Raw genomic sequence first — 17,515 nt, 5'->3', positions numbered from 1 at the left:
CTGAAAAGCTACGAGGAGTCAAGAATGCATGCTAGTGGCATGGGATACAGAACAGCATCTTGTTCCACTGTGTGATGTGAGCAGTCCAGGGCCACACAAGAGGAGTCCACTTCGCAACTCCTCTCCACACCTAGGTTAACCCAATTTCATGAGGGTAGAAACTGATGCAGAGAGGAGAGTGCAGTGTGGATTCCTTCTGTCTGATCCCTGGTTTATAACATTACCTGGCAGCAAAAAGTAAGAGCACTTCAGAGGCTTCCATACTGCAGAGGTAACTTGTGTACCAGTCCTAAAGTGTCAATAGCCTATGTTTTTCTTAAATTGCAATCTAATACTATGTGAGCTTATTGCAGGTTGGTCTACGCTAGATACGCTGCAGTTTGTCAGGCACAGTGTCAATTCCATAGGCGTTTCAGGAGCAGTGTTATCCCCTGACACATTGTTCCTGTAACTTTCTGTAGCCGTCTTTCTTTGGCTTCAGCAAAACTGGAAACACGATAAAGGATAAGTAGGGTTTTTGGAAGAAGTGCACCTAGAAAATGGGTAATGAAAAATCAAGTTAGTCACACATAGGAGATCACACAACAACATGAAGATGCTACTATTAATGCATGTTGTCTGCTTTATTGCTTCTCCAGGAAGCAATAGGATGGAACTTTCCATTAAAACAATCCAAGCTTAAGATATACTAATCATAAATAAATTCAAATTATTTTCATATTAGTTCAAAATTGACCCCATTTATATAATTGTAATCCTATCGTACTGGAATAATTACAAAGCATTCATCTGTATTTAAAGTTAAGCACAGCCACTTACTATAAGCCGCTATTTCAAAGCAATTTCTCCCTCTCTTTTAAAGATACATGCAAATAGAACATTTTGGATATCCTTTTCTAAAGGTTCCAGAATTATGTAAAATAAATTCCAGAGTGTATACATCTTTTGTTACATAACAAGGCATTTCTTGGTTTGTTACTTTCAAATTCTTGATTGTTTGCATCTGTCTCAAGAAACACAGAAGTGTGCCTTCAGTGGTGAAGTCAAACCATTGGAGAATCAGTTATCAGCAGAGACCAGTATCTTGTGACTGCTGCCTCCCTAGTAGCTAATATATGATGCTTCTTTGAAAGAAAGGTTCTTGCTCTAGTGCTTTTTCAGTGCAGCCATAGTGGCGTTGAACGTTTTGAACAGTGCTTTAAGAAGCAAGCTGGAACTTTAATCTGAAAGATGAAAAATACTTTGGCCATGATTTCATCTTAAGTACTTTACTGGAATGAGGCTGAAGTACAGTGAACTGCATTCAGAATGAACCACCACGTAACAGCAAACATTTTTCAGAGTGTCAGTTATTAATGAGTAGCTTGGTCCAGACATAAAATATACTTGCCCAATCTGTCTCGCATTCTATAAAGAATTCTGGAGATAATGGCCTTTAAGCATTCCCAAATTGCACCGATGAAAGAGGCATGCAGGAGGATGTGCCGGCTCTGTCCTCTCCACCTCTGATGTGGGAAGGTCTGAAAGGCACTTTGTAAGTCCATTTGGCTGAATGAGGTTACAGCCTTTGCCCCAGTCAGGAACTCTGTATGGTGGGAGTGCCTGGTGGCCAGATTACAAGGGCACAACTGGAGCAAGGGCATCAGGGCCCATACATGCAAGGGGGCGCAGTCAATGAGCTTTCATTTTTTGTAAAAAGTAAGTCTCTAACCCCCCTAGACAGAAAGCTATGAAGCAAAATTTCACCTTTAGCAAAAGTTAAAGAGAAGTGGAAAAGAGCCAAGGGCATGCATGTGTACACACACACACATGCACACACCATACACATTCTTGTCTAGCTAGATAGAGAAGTGTGTAATTTTTTTCATTTCTGTTTTGCTGAGCTGAATGACTCGTTTTATTCATGGAAAACAAGGTACCGGTAGATTTTGTGATAGGGTGGTGGCTATGGGAAGCCCCTATTTCAAATATTTCCATAGCCATGAATTCAAGTGACTTTAGGCAAGCCTCTTTGTTCCAGTCTTCTATCATGTGGAGATTAAGAAATAATATTAGCCCACCTTGAAAGAGCTGTTCCTAAAGATTATTGACATAATGCATGTGAAATGTTTTGAACGCTCAGGAAGAGTCCTATTTAAATACTATTTTGATTTTTCTGGTTATTTTACAATGAATGCAACCTCGCTGCAAAATCTTGCACCTCTTGTTTTGCCTTCAGTGAGTCGTCTTCCTTTCTTTTCAAAACTGCTTAAATTCAGAGAATAAAATTGTATGATTCTGAGCATAATAAAATAGTAAACTATTACAGAAAATGCTGCTTTAAGTTATTTGAGGCAACTTCATTATGAGATGCAGATTTAAAAAATACTCTTTTTGCTTTTGTGTGTTAACTTTAGCCCTTAGTCTCGTTTATCCGAATAGCAGGAAGACTGTATAATAATCTCACTTTATGTTGTACTGATTACCTGATTCAAATGCCCTGTTCAAAATTGTAATCCATGTCCGTATTTCATTATGGACAGGTTTTGTGTATTTCCATGTTAGCATTGTTCAATATCAGCAAAATCAAATGAGACAGTTTAACTGCTATGTACTCTGGTGTAGTCCCCACTAATTTCAGAATATAAAAATTATCCGTGCACTTTGGTGGTCTAACAGAAAAAAAATCTTGTTTCAGTCCTCTTTCTGAATTCTAAGAAAGATTGCAATATTTGCATGCAACAGTTAATATGTTTGAGCCCGTTTACAACATATATGATGCTTGGCATTATGCCCATTTAAAATGTGTGCTTGCTGTATTTTCCTGCAATATTCTTTCTGCTTCATGAAGCTGCATCTTCTATAGCATCTTACCCCGATTTAACCAATGTAGTGCCTTCCAGATGTTCCTGGACTTTGGCTCCCATCAATCATTGGCCATGCTGACTGAGGCCAAGAATTGTATTTCAACAATATGTGGAAGGCACTGCATGGCAATCTGAGAGACTCTTATCAAAGAGGATTCAGTGCTATGTTACACAAGGCATGTTACTAGGAATTGTTAGAAGTATTGGCTTTGAATATGCACCTGTACAAATGAGGCCAGTTATTCCATTTACAAGATCCTGCAACCTCCAGTGTGTTAAATACATGTAGTCCAAAGTAATTTTCAAAGAAGTATTGAGTGAAACACCTTTTCTTTAAACACATCAGGAACAGAAATGCCACTGTCTTTGTTTTATGCAGCATTAATGTTGCTTATCTACTGGTTAAAAGATGTTCATGTGTTAACGCTGCTATCCAAAGCAAAACCAAAAGTAAGCTGTAAGGTCTGCACAAAAAAATAAATGCAATTTTTAGTTGGGAAAAGTTAGTATCATTTACAGATTATTTTCTTCAAGAGAAAGGAGGACTCTGGCTCTCGCATACAGCAAATGATAGTAATAATGCATACTGTCACTTTCCTGGGTTGCGCTAAGATGAGCATGCCCTATAGGTTAAACTGACAAAGAAAAATTACTAACAACTCTTTTCTTTCTCTTCACACCCCATTCCTCTTTTGCCTATATCCTTCCATCTCTCTCTCTCTCTCCATCTCTCTCTCTCTCTCTTTCTTTCTTTCTTTCTTTCTTTATTTATTTCTTTCTTTCTCTCTCTCTCTCTCTCTCTCTGTGCATATGCTTTGTATATTATTTTGGCACCCTTCAATACTTCAGTGTGATCAAGATCAGTGCATTCAGAGCACTAAATTCGTTTTGCAGGCTGCTGCCACACCGCTTCTCCAGAGTGAGCCCAGCATAAGTAGTGAAGAGCTACCTTTGCCAGGAAAGACCTCTATCAGTGCTCCCTGTGCCACATTAACACTAGGGCAGCCAACACCACCCTCCTCCATGCCAAATCTCACATCAGAAACAGGTTTGACAGACATGATACCATTAAAAGAGGACTCTGAAAGTCATCAGTTTCTTACTCCTGAGGAAGCTCCATCACCACCTGGGATGTTGCCAATTGGGAGTCCTATGATTCACAGCCGTACCATGCATATCCTCAGCCTAGCCAGCCAGGACTCGTTGCACGAAGACTCAGTACGTGGCCTTGTGAAACTCAGCTCAGTCTGAGCAACTTTCAATATGATGGTGATTATACAGCCCTTATATGCTAACAACAGATACTTGCCGAGTCGCCTTCGGACTCCGTAACATGCATAAGCCACTGAAACTTTGCTAGGTCTTCTTAAAAGGACAAGTTATTTTTGTGCAGTGAAGAAGCTATGGCATTTCTTTAATAGCCAATTTATGGCTTGGATTTGATGTGACATTGTCAAAATAACAGAAATGTACATTAACCTTGTTTGGTGACTAATAGTGTCCAGCAGCTTGGAAACCTGGTACTTTGAATTTGATTATGATAATACTTTAAAAGATATTACTGGAAGTTAGCATCATATTCCATGTTTTATGAAGTTCTCCTGTAATGTTGCCTTTGAGGCCATGCCGGCCACCCTTTTCATGTTATTACTCTACTAATATTTGAAACAAAAAAATTGCCATTCAGATAATACAAAACCAATAAATACTGCAATTGTGGATTTGCATGCCACGCTACAGTGTATGTTACAGTAGTGTTGGTATTGAGAGAAAGTGCTGCTTTATTATTTGTGAGTTTTGAAGTACTGTTTCATATAAAAGGCAGTGCAACAAACCAATGGACAAATGTTTTTTTTTTAAAATCAGTCAAAGTTGTTATAAATAAATGAACTGGTGGTACTTCAAACGTGGAGGACTACCATTTTTTGCATATCATTTCACTTTGAGTGTCTAATATAAGATACTGTGTTGTGCCATTGATTTCTCTCTACCATCACCGTTAGATAAAATGGCACCCTCTGTTCCTTTAAATATGTGTACAGTTAATACCCATACAGTGCGGACGACGACAACAGCTCCATATGGATTGCGAGTTACTTTTCCTCATGATAATGCAATTAAGAAGATCAAAGGAGTATATAGAGTCCAATTATGAATGGTTTTTAGTATTGTGTGTGGTTTTGAAAATAGGCAGTTTAATTTTAGGACAAACCATGCCTACAACTAACCTGAGTGTCAAAATAACTTGAAGTTAATGAGTTGCATCTAAAAGCCCTCTTCCATTATCTGGTTCTCACAAACAGAAGGGGTGTGCTATTAACAAGTACCCCCTGAAAATCTGATGTGGAGGGTTGAGAGACCTGTGGAACAGCATAGGGTGGAGGCTGCAGGTATTAGGGGTAACTGGCAAAGGTCACCTTCCTCTCCTTCCATTTTCAGGACTTCTGCTAGTTGGGATATCTGTTGCATTCATGGAATGGCACCTTTGGATCCGATCTAATATCTTACTTAGGACCCATACCAATGGTGCCCAGAGAGATCTCCCAAGTAAGAGATTTGCAAGGTAAGGGTGCCCCAAGGTTCTAAACTTTGGGAAGAGGAAGAGATAAATTACTGGAACATAAGTTACATGTGATTCATAGCTGCCATCTAGTCATGTGTATTTTCAACTATATTCTATTTTTAATTTAAAATTGACATATTTATGAGACATAATTATTTGTTTTTATTTGAGGTTAGGACAAATTAGTTATGATTTAAAGAAAAAAAAACTGCTCGGGGATAGCCAAAAAGAACATTAATGGTGATCATTCAAATGCTATGTATTGCTGTATCTTGCCTTGCTTTTAAGATGCTAGGACCTGCAATAATCTTTTCTCAGGACAAAATTTCGTGCAAAGTATTTTTTAAAAAATTCAAGCTTCACTGCAGGCAACTACTTTTGAAACCAAGGATCATGAAGACATGGATTTGTTGCATCTCTGAGACATGGAAAAATACAGTTTAAAAGAAAACAAAAGCACAATGTTTTAATTGGAATAAGGCCATCTCTCTTGTAGAAGTGCCAGAAGACATACTGGCAAGAAGCTTCACACTGTGTACAATTTTATAAAAGATATTATTTTTCTCTTAAAAGTGATAAAATGTTCACCTTGTTTGCATGTATAGTAAATATCTAGAGGGGGGGATTATATCCATAGGTTCCTTGCTTTTTCTGTTTTGCAGAAAGCTATGCATGATCTGCAGTTATCTGGTTGTGAGCCATTCAAATGTTTACAAGCTTTCATATAAAGGGATATTGTCTCTTTTCCTGTCTGACCTCATAGGATTTATTTAAAATCCTGCATACATTATTTCCTTTAGCACAGGCTTATTCCAAAGAAAAAACAACTTTGAGATGCATTCTCTTGACTTATTGTTTGATTACTGTACTAGAAGGAGCTATAAGAAGAATTTAAACAACTATAAGCACCAATATAACAGCAGTGAACACATTGATTTAGGGAAACGTTTTCAATGGAAGTGGGTGAGGTTGATTGCCTTTGTAAATCTCAGTCTCCATACAACACCTCAGAGGCAATAATCCTAAATCAGATTTTAAGTTTGTGAGCTAATAATGTTATGTCATGTGCTAGGAATACACAATTACACAATACATTCTAGAAAGTTGGGATACTTCAATTTCTTGCTATCCTTCCTCTCTGCCAGAAGGATTCCGATTTTCCTGCAAAACAAACAAAGATTGGGGCAGGAGGAGAACTGCCTTTTTTTTTTTGCTCATTACATTGAAATAGGTTTGGCAACATTTCTGACGACAGAAGGAAAGTATCACATGGACACTTATTTTGTGAAGTTCATTTCTTTAAAAAACCCACCAGTATTGAATTATTTCAGTGTACCTGAATATTTTGCTCCTTCTGCAGATGCCAGATCATGGAGCCTACATTCCCCACAGTGCGGAAAATAAACAATGATAAATATTTTAGTCTGCCATTATGACTTCACAGCTGTGGCGCTTACACAAAGGAGTAGAAATGTTTAAAAATTCATCTGCTTACATTTTCACAGAAATACTTTGGGTTCTTTTTCAGTAGCAGCATTTGGATACCTTTGCTATATGGAAATAGCATCACATGTCACTTAAGTCCACAATATGGTTCTGGTAGTATTTTTTACTGAGGGAGGGGCATGAGAATGCCGCCATGCTGTTGTTTTTAAGTGTCTCTTACGTAAAGCTTTAAAATTCTGCACTGCCACATTAGAATACTTTGGTTTTCTTAGAGCTTGAGGGAAAGAAAATGCTCGATGACAGAAAAAGTACTGTGAATACCTATTTTAGAATGAATTTATTATTTCTGTTTGCATTGTTGTACAGTAATTTTTTGCTGTTTATAATATTTTTTGACTTTGTGTTGAAGAATAAAAAGTACAGCATTTTTAAGCATTCCCTTCTGTTTTAAGATTTTTCATTCCCCTTGGTGTTAAATCTCTTCTTACTCTCCACCAGCCCTAGTACATCTGTTTATTTTCGTTACCATGACATTTTAGAACTTTTACTGTTGCGATTTGATGACATCTGCTGGAAAACAATGGAACTGAGCATATGCTTCTTTTAATTGCAGTTCTTCATTAATGGTATACAGTAGCTTTAGAAGTAGAACAGTTACAATTTCCAACAGATTGACCTCTCATCGTCTGTTTTACCACCAGTGAAATAGTTTTAATATTTTCAGCACAATCCTGGACAGCTTTACTCAGAAGTAAGCCCCACTAAGTCCACTGAGACTTCCTCTGAAATCCATGTACCTAGGATAGGAGTGAGTTAAAACCAAACACATTTTACCACTTTATTTAACCAGTTCGATCTGTTTTTGTTAGGTTCAAGAGACTTGGTCATGTTGAAGATAGACATCAGCTGTATGAAGTGATGTTTCTGATCTAAGGAATATGCTGGATTTTTTTTTTCTATTTTCCTTCTTATTAGGGTAGTAAATAAAATAGTGAATGTTCTTTATTGGCACTATCTGTGTACAATATATTTTTATGCAGATACTGGTTGCGTACATCTCAAGGTCTGAATGGCTGTGTTGTGCAGAAACAATATCGTTTAAAAAGTAGGGGCCTTTTATTCCCTGGTGTAGTCAACCTTTAGGGTAGAACTTCATATTGCATGCATGTACACTTACTGTTAGCCCAGTGGCTGCTTTTCCCAACTAAAATCATCCAGGGGGGATGGAGGAATTGGAGCAGAGAAATGGCTGGGTGGCAGGGTTCTTTAACCCTTTCCCCACTTGGCACTTTCCCAGCCTACCCTCCCCCCACAACTACTTTCTGTCCTCATGCTTCCAAACTTGTGTAAAGATATATGTAGAAATGGAAGTTATATAAACATACTGTAATAAACAATTTTTACTCCAAGGGAGTAAGTAAACTCAAAACAATATGGCAGTCACCTGACGTCATATGATGCTAGGTGCAGAGATCTGTTATCTATGATCTAAATGCCAAGATCTTGGCTTAGCATTTGATTGATTTGATGTGACGGCACTAACAGGTTGCCCCACCTACCTATCAAAAATTGCTGCAAGGGGTAAGTCAGTTCTGGATCCAGCCCTCAGGTTCTCCAGCCCTGTATTACAGGTTTCTTGGGTAAAAGACAGCTGCGGACCAAAGACACCAATGGGACCAAAAAAAACCCAAACTTCTGTTAATGTGGCATATGACAGTGTTAAAGAACCCTTTGCCCTTCTTGATTCTGATTGGATAGGAATATCTCAGCCTCATCAAATTTAAAAAAGATGGCTCTTGTTAAAAATAGTTGCCAACCCAGCCACTAAGCTGAAAATTCAGGCAGGAAGAAAGCTGCGAGAGAGAAGCAACAGTGCCTGTGTTCAGGCAGCCAGGGCTTCTGCAGCATTGCACAAAATAAATAAAATGACTGTAGGGAAGTATTTGTAGGAATCGTAAGGCCAGCTGAAAAACCAAAGTTAAACTAACATTTTTCAAAATGAGGAAAGTCAATAGGATTCCATTCCCAAGCAAACTGTTGCTGCAGATATTTGATGGCTCTTGCTCACATCTCTTGGAGCAGCCGGAGTTCTGGTGCTAGCCTTGCCAGGGCAACTATGCTGGACACTGGCTTGCTTGTTGTCGTTTTAAATACCATTTTTGTTTTCTTCAGTTGCAACTGAACAGTCAACAATGCTTCAAGTATTCTTTTGTGTGTCGATTTAAATGCCACTACTGCATTTTTGTTTCTGTGACTCCAGGGAAATTGCATCACATGGTCAGTTAAGCTTTGCGTTAAAGTAAACAGGAAATACTAGTCACTGTTTGGGATCTGATTGAGCCATGCATGACTATTGTGTGTTGCAAAAATAATTTAGTTTGCTGGTGAAGTGGGGGAAGACAAACAACCCTCACCCAGACAATGAACTTATTAAAATTAATCCACAAGGTTAGGTTTCTGGTACTGAGTAATAAATTAGCATCAAAATGCTATACATTAAATATTTGCAGCAATTAATAATAAATATGTAGAAAAATAAATGGGTTATAATTTAAAATTGATAACTTTTAAGTCAGTTTTTATTTTATTTTGCTTTCTAGTGCTCCCAAAGGTTTTGCAAATATAATTTCCTGAAAGTGTTGCTGTAGTTTCAAGAATACAGAAACATACCCATACTTGCTGACCTGATATGTGCTAGTTACTGTATTCAAGTAAACCCCATATTTCAGAAGAAAAAGGAATGATTTTTAAGATCCCACGGCAGCAACGGACTCAGAAAATAATTATTTGTCATCTAATGATGGCCCCACTGAATGAATAAAGGCTATACAGCTGTAATGACTGGTGGATTATGACTTAAATCCTGATATTGCAAATACACATCTAGTGGATTCCTGGTGGGCAAATGAAGGAAATGAGAAACGTTGATCACGGATTGTCCCAACCCCCTTGTCAGAATGTATTGAAACCTTACAATAAAAACAAAATAAAATCAGAGTGTGTTCCTTTTGGACTGCTTGCTATCAGACCATTAGTGAAGGAGGTTGTATGTCATATTAAGTCCATGGTAATGTTATTCCTATACTCTCTATGTCCGTTTAGATAATTTAGTTTAGAAACAGGAGGAAATGCAGTAGCCTGACTCCTTTGTGAATCATATTATATGATATTAGAACTCAGACCTCTTGCTCCATGGACTAATGACCTAATTCAATTAACAACAACAACAACCCTTTCAGTTTAACATAATAGGTAAAGGGCTTTCCATGTCCACTCAAACTCCAGAATGACAGGAAATTACAGCTGTTAATGGCCACACCATTAACAGACATGTCATTTAAACAATATGGATATAGTATGGTATCTTTTGCCGTAATTGGTTCAGGCTTCACCACTACTTTGGAACTGGATGATGGAAAGTGGCAAAGGAGTGGATCCACGTCACAGATATGTCTGTTCACTGGACTAGGCACATAACTGAAGCTGCTATTCCACACAAGTACCAAACTGGCAATCAATATTATCATCAAAGAATGATCAGAGTTGTAAGGGATCAGGTTGTCTTACCCCCTGCCATAGATAAAACATTTTAAAGCACATCTTAATAATGTCATAATACCAGACTGTATTTCAATTGGTCTGGAGTTCTTTGAGCGTCTTAGTCTACCTCAGCGGTTGCCAACATTTTGGGCCAGAAGGTACATTTGGAATTCTGGGAAAGTTCCACAGGTGTCATGGGGTATAGCATAACATAAAATGGCTGCTGTGGGAGTGTGGCATAACACAAAATGGCTATTGTGGGTGGCACGACATATTGACGTAATAGAAAATGGCTGCCACAATTAAAAGAGCGGCGGGGGACAATGACGACAGGACCACAAAATGGCATATGTCCCCCTCTTCAATGGGGAAAAGAACCCTATATCAACCACGATCACACTCACAGAGAGAAGATATTTACACCTCTCCTCTGTTAAGAATGGAAGAAAGGGTGGGCATCCAATCCTGGCATCCAATGAAATGTGACCATGTTTAAGGGAATGTGTTCAAGTATAGGCCAAACCCATGCAGACAGGAACATGGCAGAAAGAGCAAATGTATATTGTGGAATTTTGAGGGGCTATTTACTGAGATGTTTTTGGGATAACTTACGAGGTCATACTTGTGCCCATGAGCATTGCACCGGCCAGCCCTGGACTTACTAGTTTTTCTATAAACCTCTTACATCTGTTCAGCCCAGCTGAGCTGTTTGTTCCTGAAGAACCTATGTAGAACTGAACCTTCAAGAAGTAAAGTTGTGGTAAGAGACGCCCTTCTTCCCCAGTTTCGGGCTGTTATGGTGGAATGTGATTCACCCACATAGTAAAAGCTGAGGGGTTTCTTTTTTGTTGTTTCTTTTGCATTCAAATGTTATCACTATTATCTCATCCATGAGCTCACGGTGAGGCATGTGGTTCTCCCCCCTCCTCATTTAATCCCTGCAACAACCCTGTGAAGTAGGTTAGGCTGAGAGGCAGTGACTTGTCCAAGGTCACCCAGTGAATTTCATGGCTGAGTGAGGATTTGAACCCTGGCCTCCCAGCTCCACAGTACAGTGGTGCCCCGCAAGACGAATGCCTCGCAAGACGGAAAACCCGCTAGACGAAGAGGCTCGCGGAACGGATTCTTTTCGTCTTGCGAGGCACCACTGTATGTTGTATGGATGCATCAGGCAGAAATTCTGTAGCATTTCTGTAGAACAGGGAAGTTAAATACTGTTAAATAAGGACATTAGCTGTGGAGGTATTCTGACTCAGCTCCCCATTTTAGGAAGAATTTGCTGATCCAGAAGCTCTACGTAGAGAGGCTTTTTCTACTTCCCTTGCCTCATGTGTCACAAACTGTTGTTCATATTCTTTTAAATTCTATTCCTCTTTTCCTTTCATATTTAACTTGCATTTTATCCCCTCCCAAACTGCAATTTTCTCTCATCTGTCCAATTATGTCCATATCAGTTTACTTTTTTTATTTAAAAAGCCCCTCCAGTTTCCTTCAACACCTCCTCTTGTCCTTTTCCCTCAGCTGGGGCGGAGACCAGCTCCCCTCACCCGAAGCCTTATCAGATTCTCAGCCATCTTTACTCACCATGCAGGGAGTTGCTGGTAGTGGCATCAAAGGGCTACAGCTCAGCCGGCGGTTTCATTCAACCCTCACATTCTGCTAAAAGCAGGAGGGAAACTAGGCTCAAAGACCAAGTTTGGCACCCTCCCCCATGCACATTTGTGTACACATACACACAGGCTAGGAGCTTCAATGGCACTCCTCTGGAAGCTTCATCTGGGGGGTGGGAACCTGGCTAGTCTCCCCTACCCCCAGTTATGGCTCTGGCCATAACTTCAGTGCATTCAAACAGCACATGGTGTGGGGCTATGTGTGCTGTCCCTATCCCAACCATGGAGCAGCTCCCCAGTGTTTCAAACAGATGGTAGACACTTTGTGGCAATTGCTATTTTCTTCGAGGGGGGAGAATGGAAGAGGGTCAGGAGTCCTGCTCTGAGTCATAGTCTCATCCCAGTGAGTCCCCTTCCCTAGCCTAACTGGGGGTACATTTTCCTTACAGCCCCAGGTAAAATAGCAAGTTTTAAATTTCCTGGTAGGTGTCTGGAGCACTGAGGCCACTGTAAGAAGGTCTCACAATACAATAATTTGTATAAATAAGGGGTTCCCAAACTTGGGTCTCCAGCGGTTTTTGGACAACAATTCGCATCATCCATGACCACTGGTCCTGCTAGCTAGGGATGATGGGAATTGTAGTCCAACAACAGATGGAGACCCAAGTTCGGGAAACCCTGATCTAAACCTTAATTGATTTATTTTTTTATAAATCCCCTGGGCTGCCCAGTATTTGTTGTTTGTGCAAAGTCCTCTGCTCACCAAAGTTTCCATCACTTAATCCCCACTTGTGCATTATTCTACTTGTGGTTTTGCAGATACAGGAGCGGCATGTTGTCGTTTCCATTCTTTGCATTGCCTAAGCCAGCTGTTCCCCTGACCTGCTTTACATGGCTTTAGTTACAATGGCAGGGCACAATGCTCATTTAAGGTAATGAAAGCCTAGCAGCATCTATCATAAATTGAAATTATGTTGACATGCATGATTGAATCCTATCCTCACCTAGCTAGCATAATTTAAGAATGGGATTGCATTGTAAATAATATATATTATGTGTGGAAGTCTAATTATATGAAATGCATGTCTGAAAATTGTATATCTCTGCACTTCAGAGACAGTTCTTAGGATGATTTTAAAATATGCTGAAAACTTACTGTGAACAGCTAACTGTTTTGTAAGTGGTTTACACAGATGGTTCAGCCAATTAAATGATTCAGCAGCATAGGTCCTGGAGAGAATGAAGTTGGGCTAAACATTGTAGAATGCATAGTACATTTAACTGTAGGATGAGTATACATAGGGTTTTTTAAAACACCAGAACAGGGCACAACTTGCTGAGTATCATTATTAGTGTGTCAGCTATAATTCTGTTTGCTTTACAGCTGCTGTGTTTAGTTAATTTGGTAGCCAGAACTGAATGAGGAAAACAACTACAAACAAAACAACTTGGCAAAAACAATGACAGAAGGAAAGTTTGAGCTTTGTCACCTATCCTGCTTTGGGGTGTATGGGGTATTAGGGGAGGGGTAGTACCTCTGGTGGGAGACACATTGTGCTCCTTCCAGTGTAATTTGTCCACCTTTGACCCTACTCTGCACTCAGCTGTCACCTGTAGCTCCTAGAAGCTGTCAGCATGCGACAGCAGCCACACCCTGGTAAATGGCTTTGACTGGCTGGCTAAATCAGGTGAGGATACCCAATGGGTCTCAAATCCTTGGTGAGTTAGGGACTTCTCCATGTGAAGACAACATATTGAGCAGATGATACTAATAGTGGGTCAAGCAGTCAAAGCATTTCTGCCCATGTTGTAAAAGGAAGTGAGGGGCAAATGGGGCTCATCAGCTTGGGAAGGTAGCCAGTCTAGGAGAAGGAAAACTCCACTCCTAAAGCCTTGCAGGATATCTTCAGGAGAAGAAACACTACACAGAGTCCCTAAGATGGCTGGATGGTGCTTTGTATGCCTCCTTCCAGCAACTCCTGCAGCCACGCTGGTGCCAAACATATTGCTCTGCTTTCCTTTTGACCACATCAGCGAAGCCAAGAGAGGGGTCTTGTCATCTGGGCAGCCCAGGACCTCCATATACACTGCCCAGGCTTGCACCCCGGGAGGTCATTTTGGTGCTGCTAACACAGCAGTTTGACTTCATCCCCAGAGGCACACTCAATTGTCTCTTGAGACGGACAGATACCAAACAATACTGCTCTGGTGAATCTTTTGTTTCCAGCGACTATCTCAGGGTAAAATGCAAGTGTCCTTGTTCTTGGCTGAGTGGGGCTGTTATGTTCAAATCAATGATTGAGTGTTAGTTCAGCACATTTGTCATTTTAAGGCATGGGTAGGAATGAGTTATGAGAAATAAACATAAGACAGTATGACATTTTGCCCCCTGGGAGGGGCAGCTGTTTTTGTAGCAGCATTACCTGCAATAAAAGAAAAATTAAAGAACATAGTTTTTAAGTTCAAATGATTGATTCCAGTTCAGGAGGGTCCACCTGCAAAACTATAAGAAGAAAATAACTGACTTATAAATCTCAGGTTGAGAAAATAACTGACTTATAAATGCCAAGTTTATCTTTTCATTTCCCCTCCCTTTCTTAATCACACCAAATATAGTCTTTGGCTGTCCCTCCCCCCCCCCCCATGGCTTTAGCATGCCAAGCTGAAATTCCTAGTAAATTGCTCTCCAAGTCCTGCCCAGAGGCCTTTTTAAAGGCTGGTTTCCTTGAAATCTGCATAGCTGCTTGCCTTTAGAAGGGTGGTTTAACTTATGTATTTCAGCAGGTTTCCTGTTGTGGTTGGCTGTGATACATAAATGCTATTACATATGCTGTTGCTGTTTTCTATGTTTTAATATGATAGGTAGTATAATTTAAATAAATTTAAATGAATTGTTATTTAAATAATTTGTACATATAATTTGTACATATTGTACATATTACCCAAGTTGATAGCTCAGTGGGTAGAGCACAAGACTCTTAATCAGGGTTATTGGTTGGAGCCACACGGTGGGTGAAAGGATTCCTGGATTGCAGGGGGTTGGACTAGATGACTCTCCTGGTCCCTTCCAACTCTATGATTTTGTGATTTATACTTGTTAAATTGAGTTTATTCACCATAGTAATGGTAGTTCATGCATACATATTTCAGGCATTCTAGCCAAACTACTGGAAGCTAGATTTAGCTTTTCCCAGGAACTGCAACCAAACACTAACAGATGTTTTGGAGACAGGGGTAATCTGACCAATATCGTGGAAAGTCACCTTTAGTCTGACCTTACATAACTGTTGTGAAGTTCCATGCTGCTGTCAAAACAGTGCTGGACCATTAGTCTGAAATGAAAGCTGAACGGTAATGGTTTGCTGTGAGCACCCATGTGCCCTCTAGTTAAAAAGAAGAAGTCGGGTCATTGCTGCTTTAAGAAGGATGGAGCCTTCCAGCAGATATAGTCATGGAAATACTTAGGACCTTATCATGTATAACTTTGGTTGCTAGGCATGAAAACCAAGCCCAAGGGCAGAAAAAGTATTGCGGAAACAAAAATCAAATGATTTGTGTGATAGCTGGAATGTCCTATAATGACATGAATTCCAGATCAAAGTCTAGATGTGTTTTATTATTTTGGCAGCAGTATTAAGCAAGAAGAGAGAGAGAGCTTGGCACGTAGGAGGAAGTTAGACAAATCCTGTCACTTTTGCAGCCTGTCTGACCTTTAGGGTTGAAACTCAAATGATATAGAAAACTGCAGCTGCAGTTATTAGCAGAAATGTCCTTGAATTGTACCCCCATGTGGGCATAATTGCAGAAGTGTGAGCTGGCACAAAATAGATCACAAGGCACAGGAGCTGGTGAAGGTTCAAGAACACTGGGGGGAGGGAGCACTCTGCAGAAGCTGTGGGTGCAACCCTGCCCAGTTGCGCACAATTTCAGTTTTGCATCCCCCACAATTACTTAGAAGTAGAACCCAATAATTTTACTTAGATTTGAATATGCATGAGCAAGCTGCAGCAAGACAAGGCCCCCCAATCCAACTCACAGTCACCCCCCCCCCATGAGGTCTGGGTCCTGCAAAAGCAAGATTATGCCAAATTATTCCTTTCTGGCACCCTGATCCTACAGATCCTACAGATAAACAGATAAAGGTTCTGTGGTTCTGTTTGCCTCCCTTTGTTCCTTTGGGAGGAAGAACAGGATATATAGTCATATCAATATATAATAATAAATAACAAAACAGGGACAGGAGGAACATGTCTAAGAAAATTGCAATAATTGTAGACTTATAGAATCATATAATTGCAGAGTTGGAAGGGATCCTGAGGCTCATCTAATTGAACCCCCTGCAATGCAGGAATCTCAACTAAAACATCCATGACAGATGGCCATCCAATCTCTGCTTTGAAAAGCTTTCTTGAGTTTATGGGGGACTAATAGGCTCATGAAAGTGTCAGGGGTTGAGACAAACTGTACTTAGTGTGATAATCTGTGAGAGGGATCCTGACTTCTTCAACAAACCATGGTTAAAGAAACTTGTGGTATAGTCACAAGGTAGTATTATAATGGCTGCTGCATATTTGTACACTACAATAAACCTCAATGTTATATATCAATGCAAACCACTACCATACTCCCTTGGGGAAGAAAATGAAAGATGGTTCTTTTTCTGCTTATCTTATTTAACACCCCACACCCCCACACTTATTAATATAGTTTTTATTTTAATATTTGATATACCTCCTTCATATTTAAAAAAATATAAAAATGAGTGCATGAACTACTTATGAAACAAATCAATTCCCAGTAAGCAAATTAGAGTCCTGAATTAGTGCCAGTGCTAAGGACACTGGAGTTCATGTATTTTGCAAAAAGATGGTAAATATTAGCCCCAGTTAAGGTTGGCATTTGCTTCTGTTTTTTGTGGTTTTTTTAACAGAGAAATGTACTCTCTGGAAGGCTATATTTCCATGTAAGTGCATTGCTACTTTGGTTTTAAGTAGGAGAAATTGTAGCAGGGAAAATGTTTCTTCTTTACATTTTAACACGAATAGGTGACATTTTTATGTCAGAGTCTGCTTTCTCCTGAGGGAAATATGTCAGGGTCATATGGTGGTGAATGGAGCCAGAGCTGATGATGAGCAGGCCCAGGGACAGAAGTGTTCTGATCCAGAATAATCCAGAATAAATACTACCCACTTTAGTTTTCACTGTGGCTACCTCAGATTAGAATTCAATCGTCTTTGTAGGTTTAATATGGGGCGGCTGAATGGCCCTTTTCTCCCCAGGGTTATTGGGCCGGCCCTCACTAAAAAATAGTGCACCCACCTCACAGAACACCAATTCCATGAATTCGCACAAACTACCTCAGATGGTCTTGTGGGGGACTTATGTGAGGTAAAACTTAATAATTTGGAGTCTCAGGCAGCATTTGCTCAAATAAACAATAAATATTTTATTTAACAAAGGAAGTTTATGACACGAGCGGGTAAAACAAAGGATACTTCAGATTATAATGT

At 39.8% G+C, this 17,515-nt stretch overlaps 1 protein-coding gene across 5 annotated transcripts in view; it reads left to right on the top strand.

Annotated features, from left to right (window-relative positions):
* ZDHHC14 (zDHHC palmitoyltransferase 14) overlaps window positions 1–7,866 on the top strand; it is a 72,427-nt gene extending 64,561 nt beyond the window's left edge. For 2 of the 5 annotated variants that reach the window (XM_083434177.1, XM_083434178.1), the window contains exon 9: window positions 3,741–7,290. In XM_083434177.1, coding sequence (XP_083290303.1) covers window positions 3,741–4,097 — 357 coding nt within the window. In that variant the 3' untranslated portion in view covers window positions 4,098–7,290. Of the gene's footprint in view, window positions 1–3,695; window positions 7,291–7,724 lie in introns of those variants that run through there. The other 3 variants (XM_083434175.1, XM_083434176.1, XR_014509679.1) reach the window with 2 other exon arrangements.
* The last annotated feature ends 9,649 nt before the right edge of the window (window positions 7,867–17,515 follow it).

Source organism: Podarcis tiliguerta (genome assembly GCF_965153285.1).
Source record: "Podarcis tiliguerta genome assembly, chromosome: 3".
NCBI lineage: Eukaryota > Metazoa > Chordata > Lepidosauria > Squamata > Lacertidae > Podarcis > Podarcis tiliguerta.
This window is presented reverse-complemented; position numbering and strand designations above follow the sequence as displayed.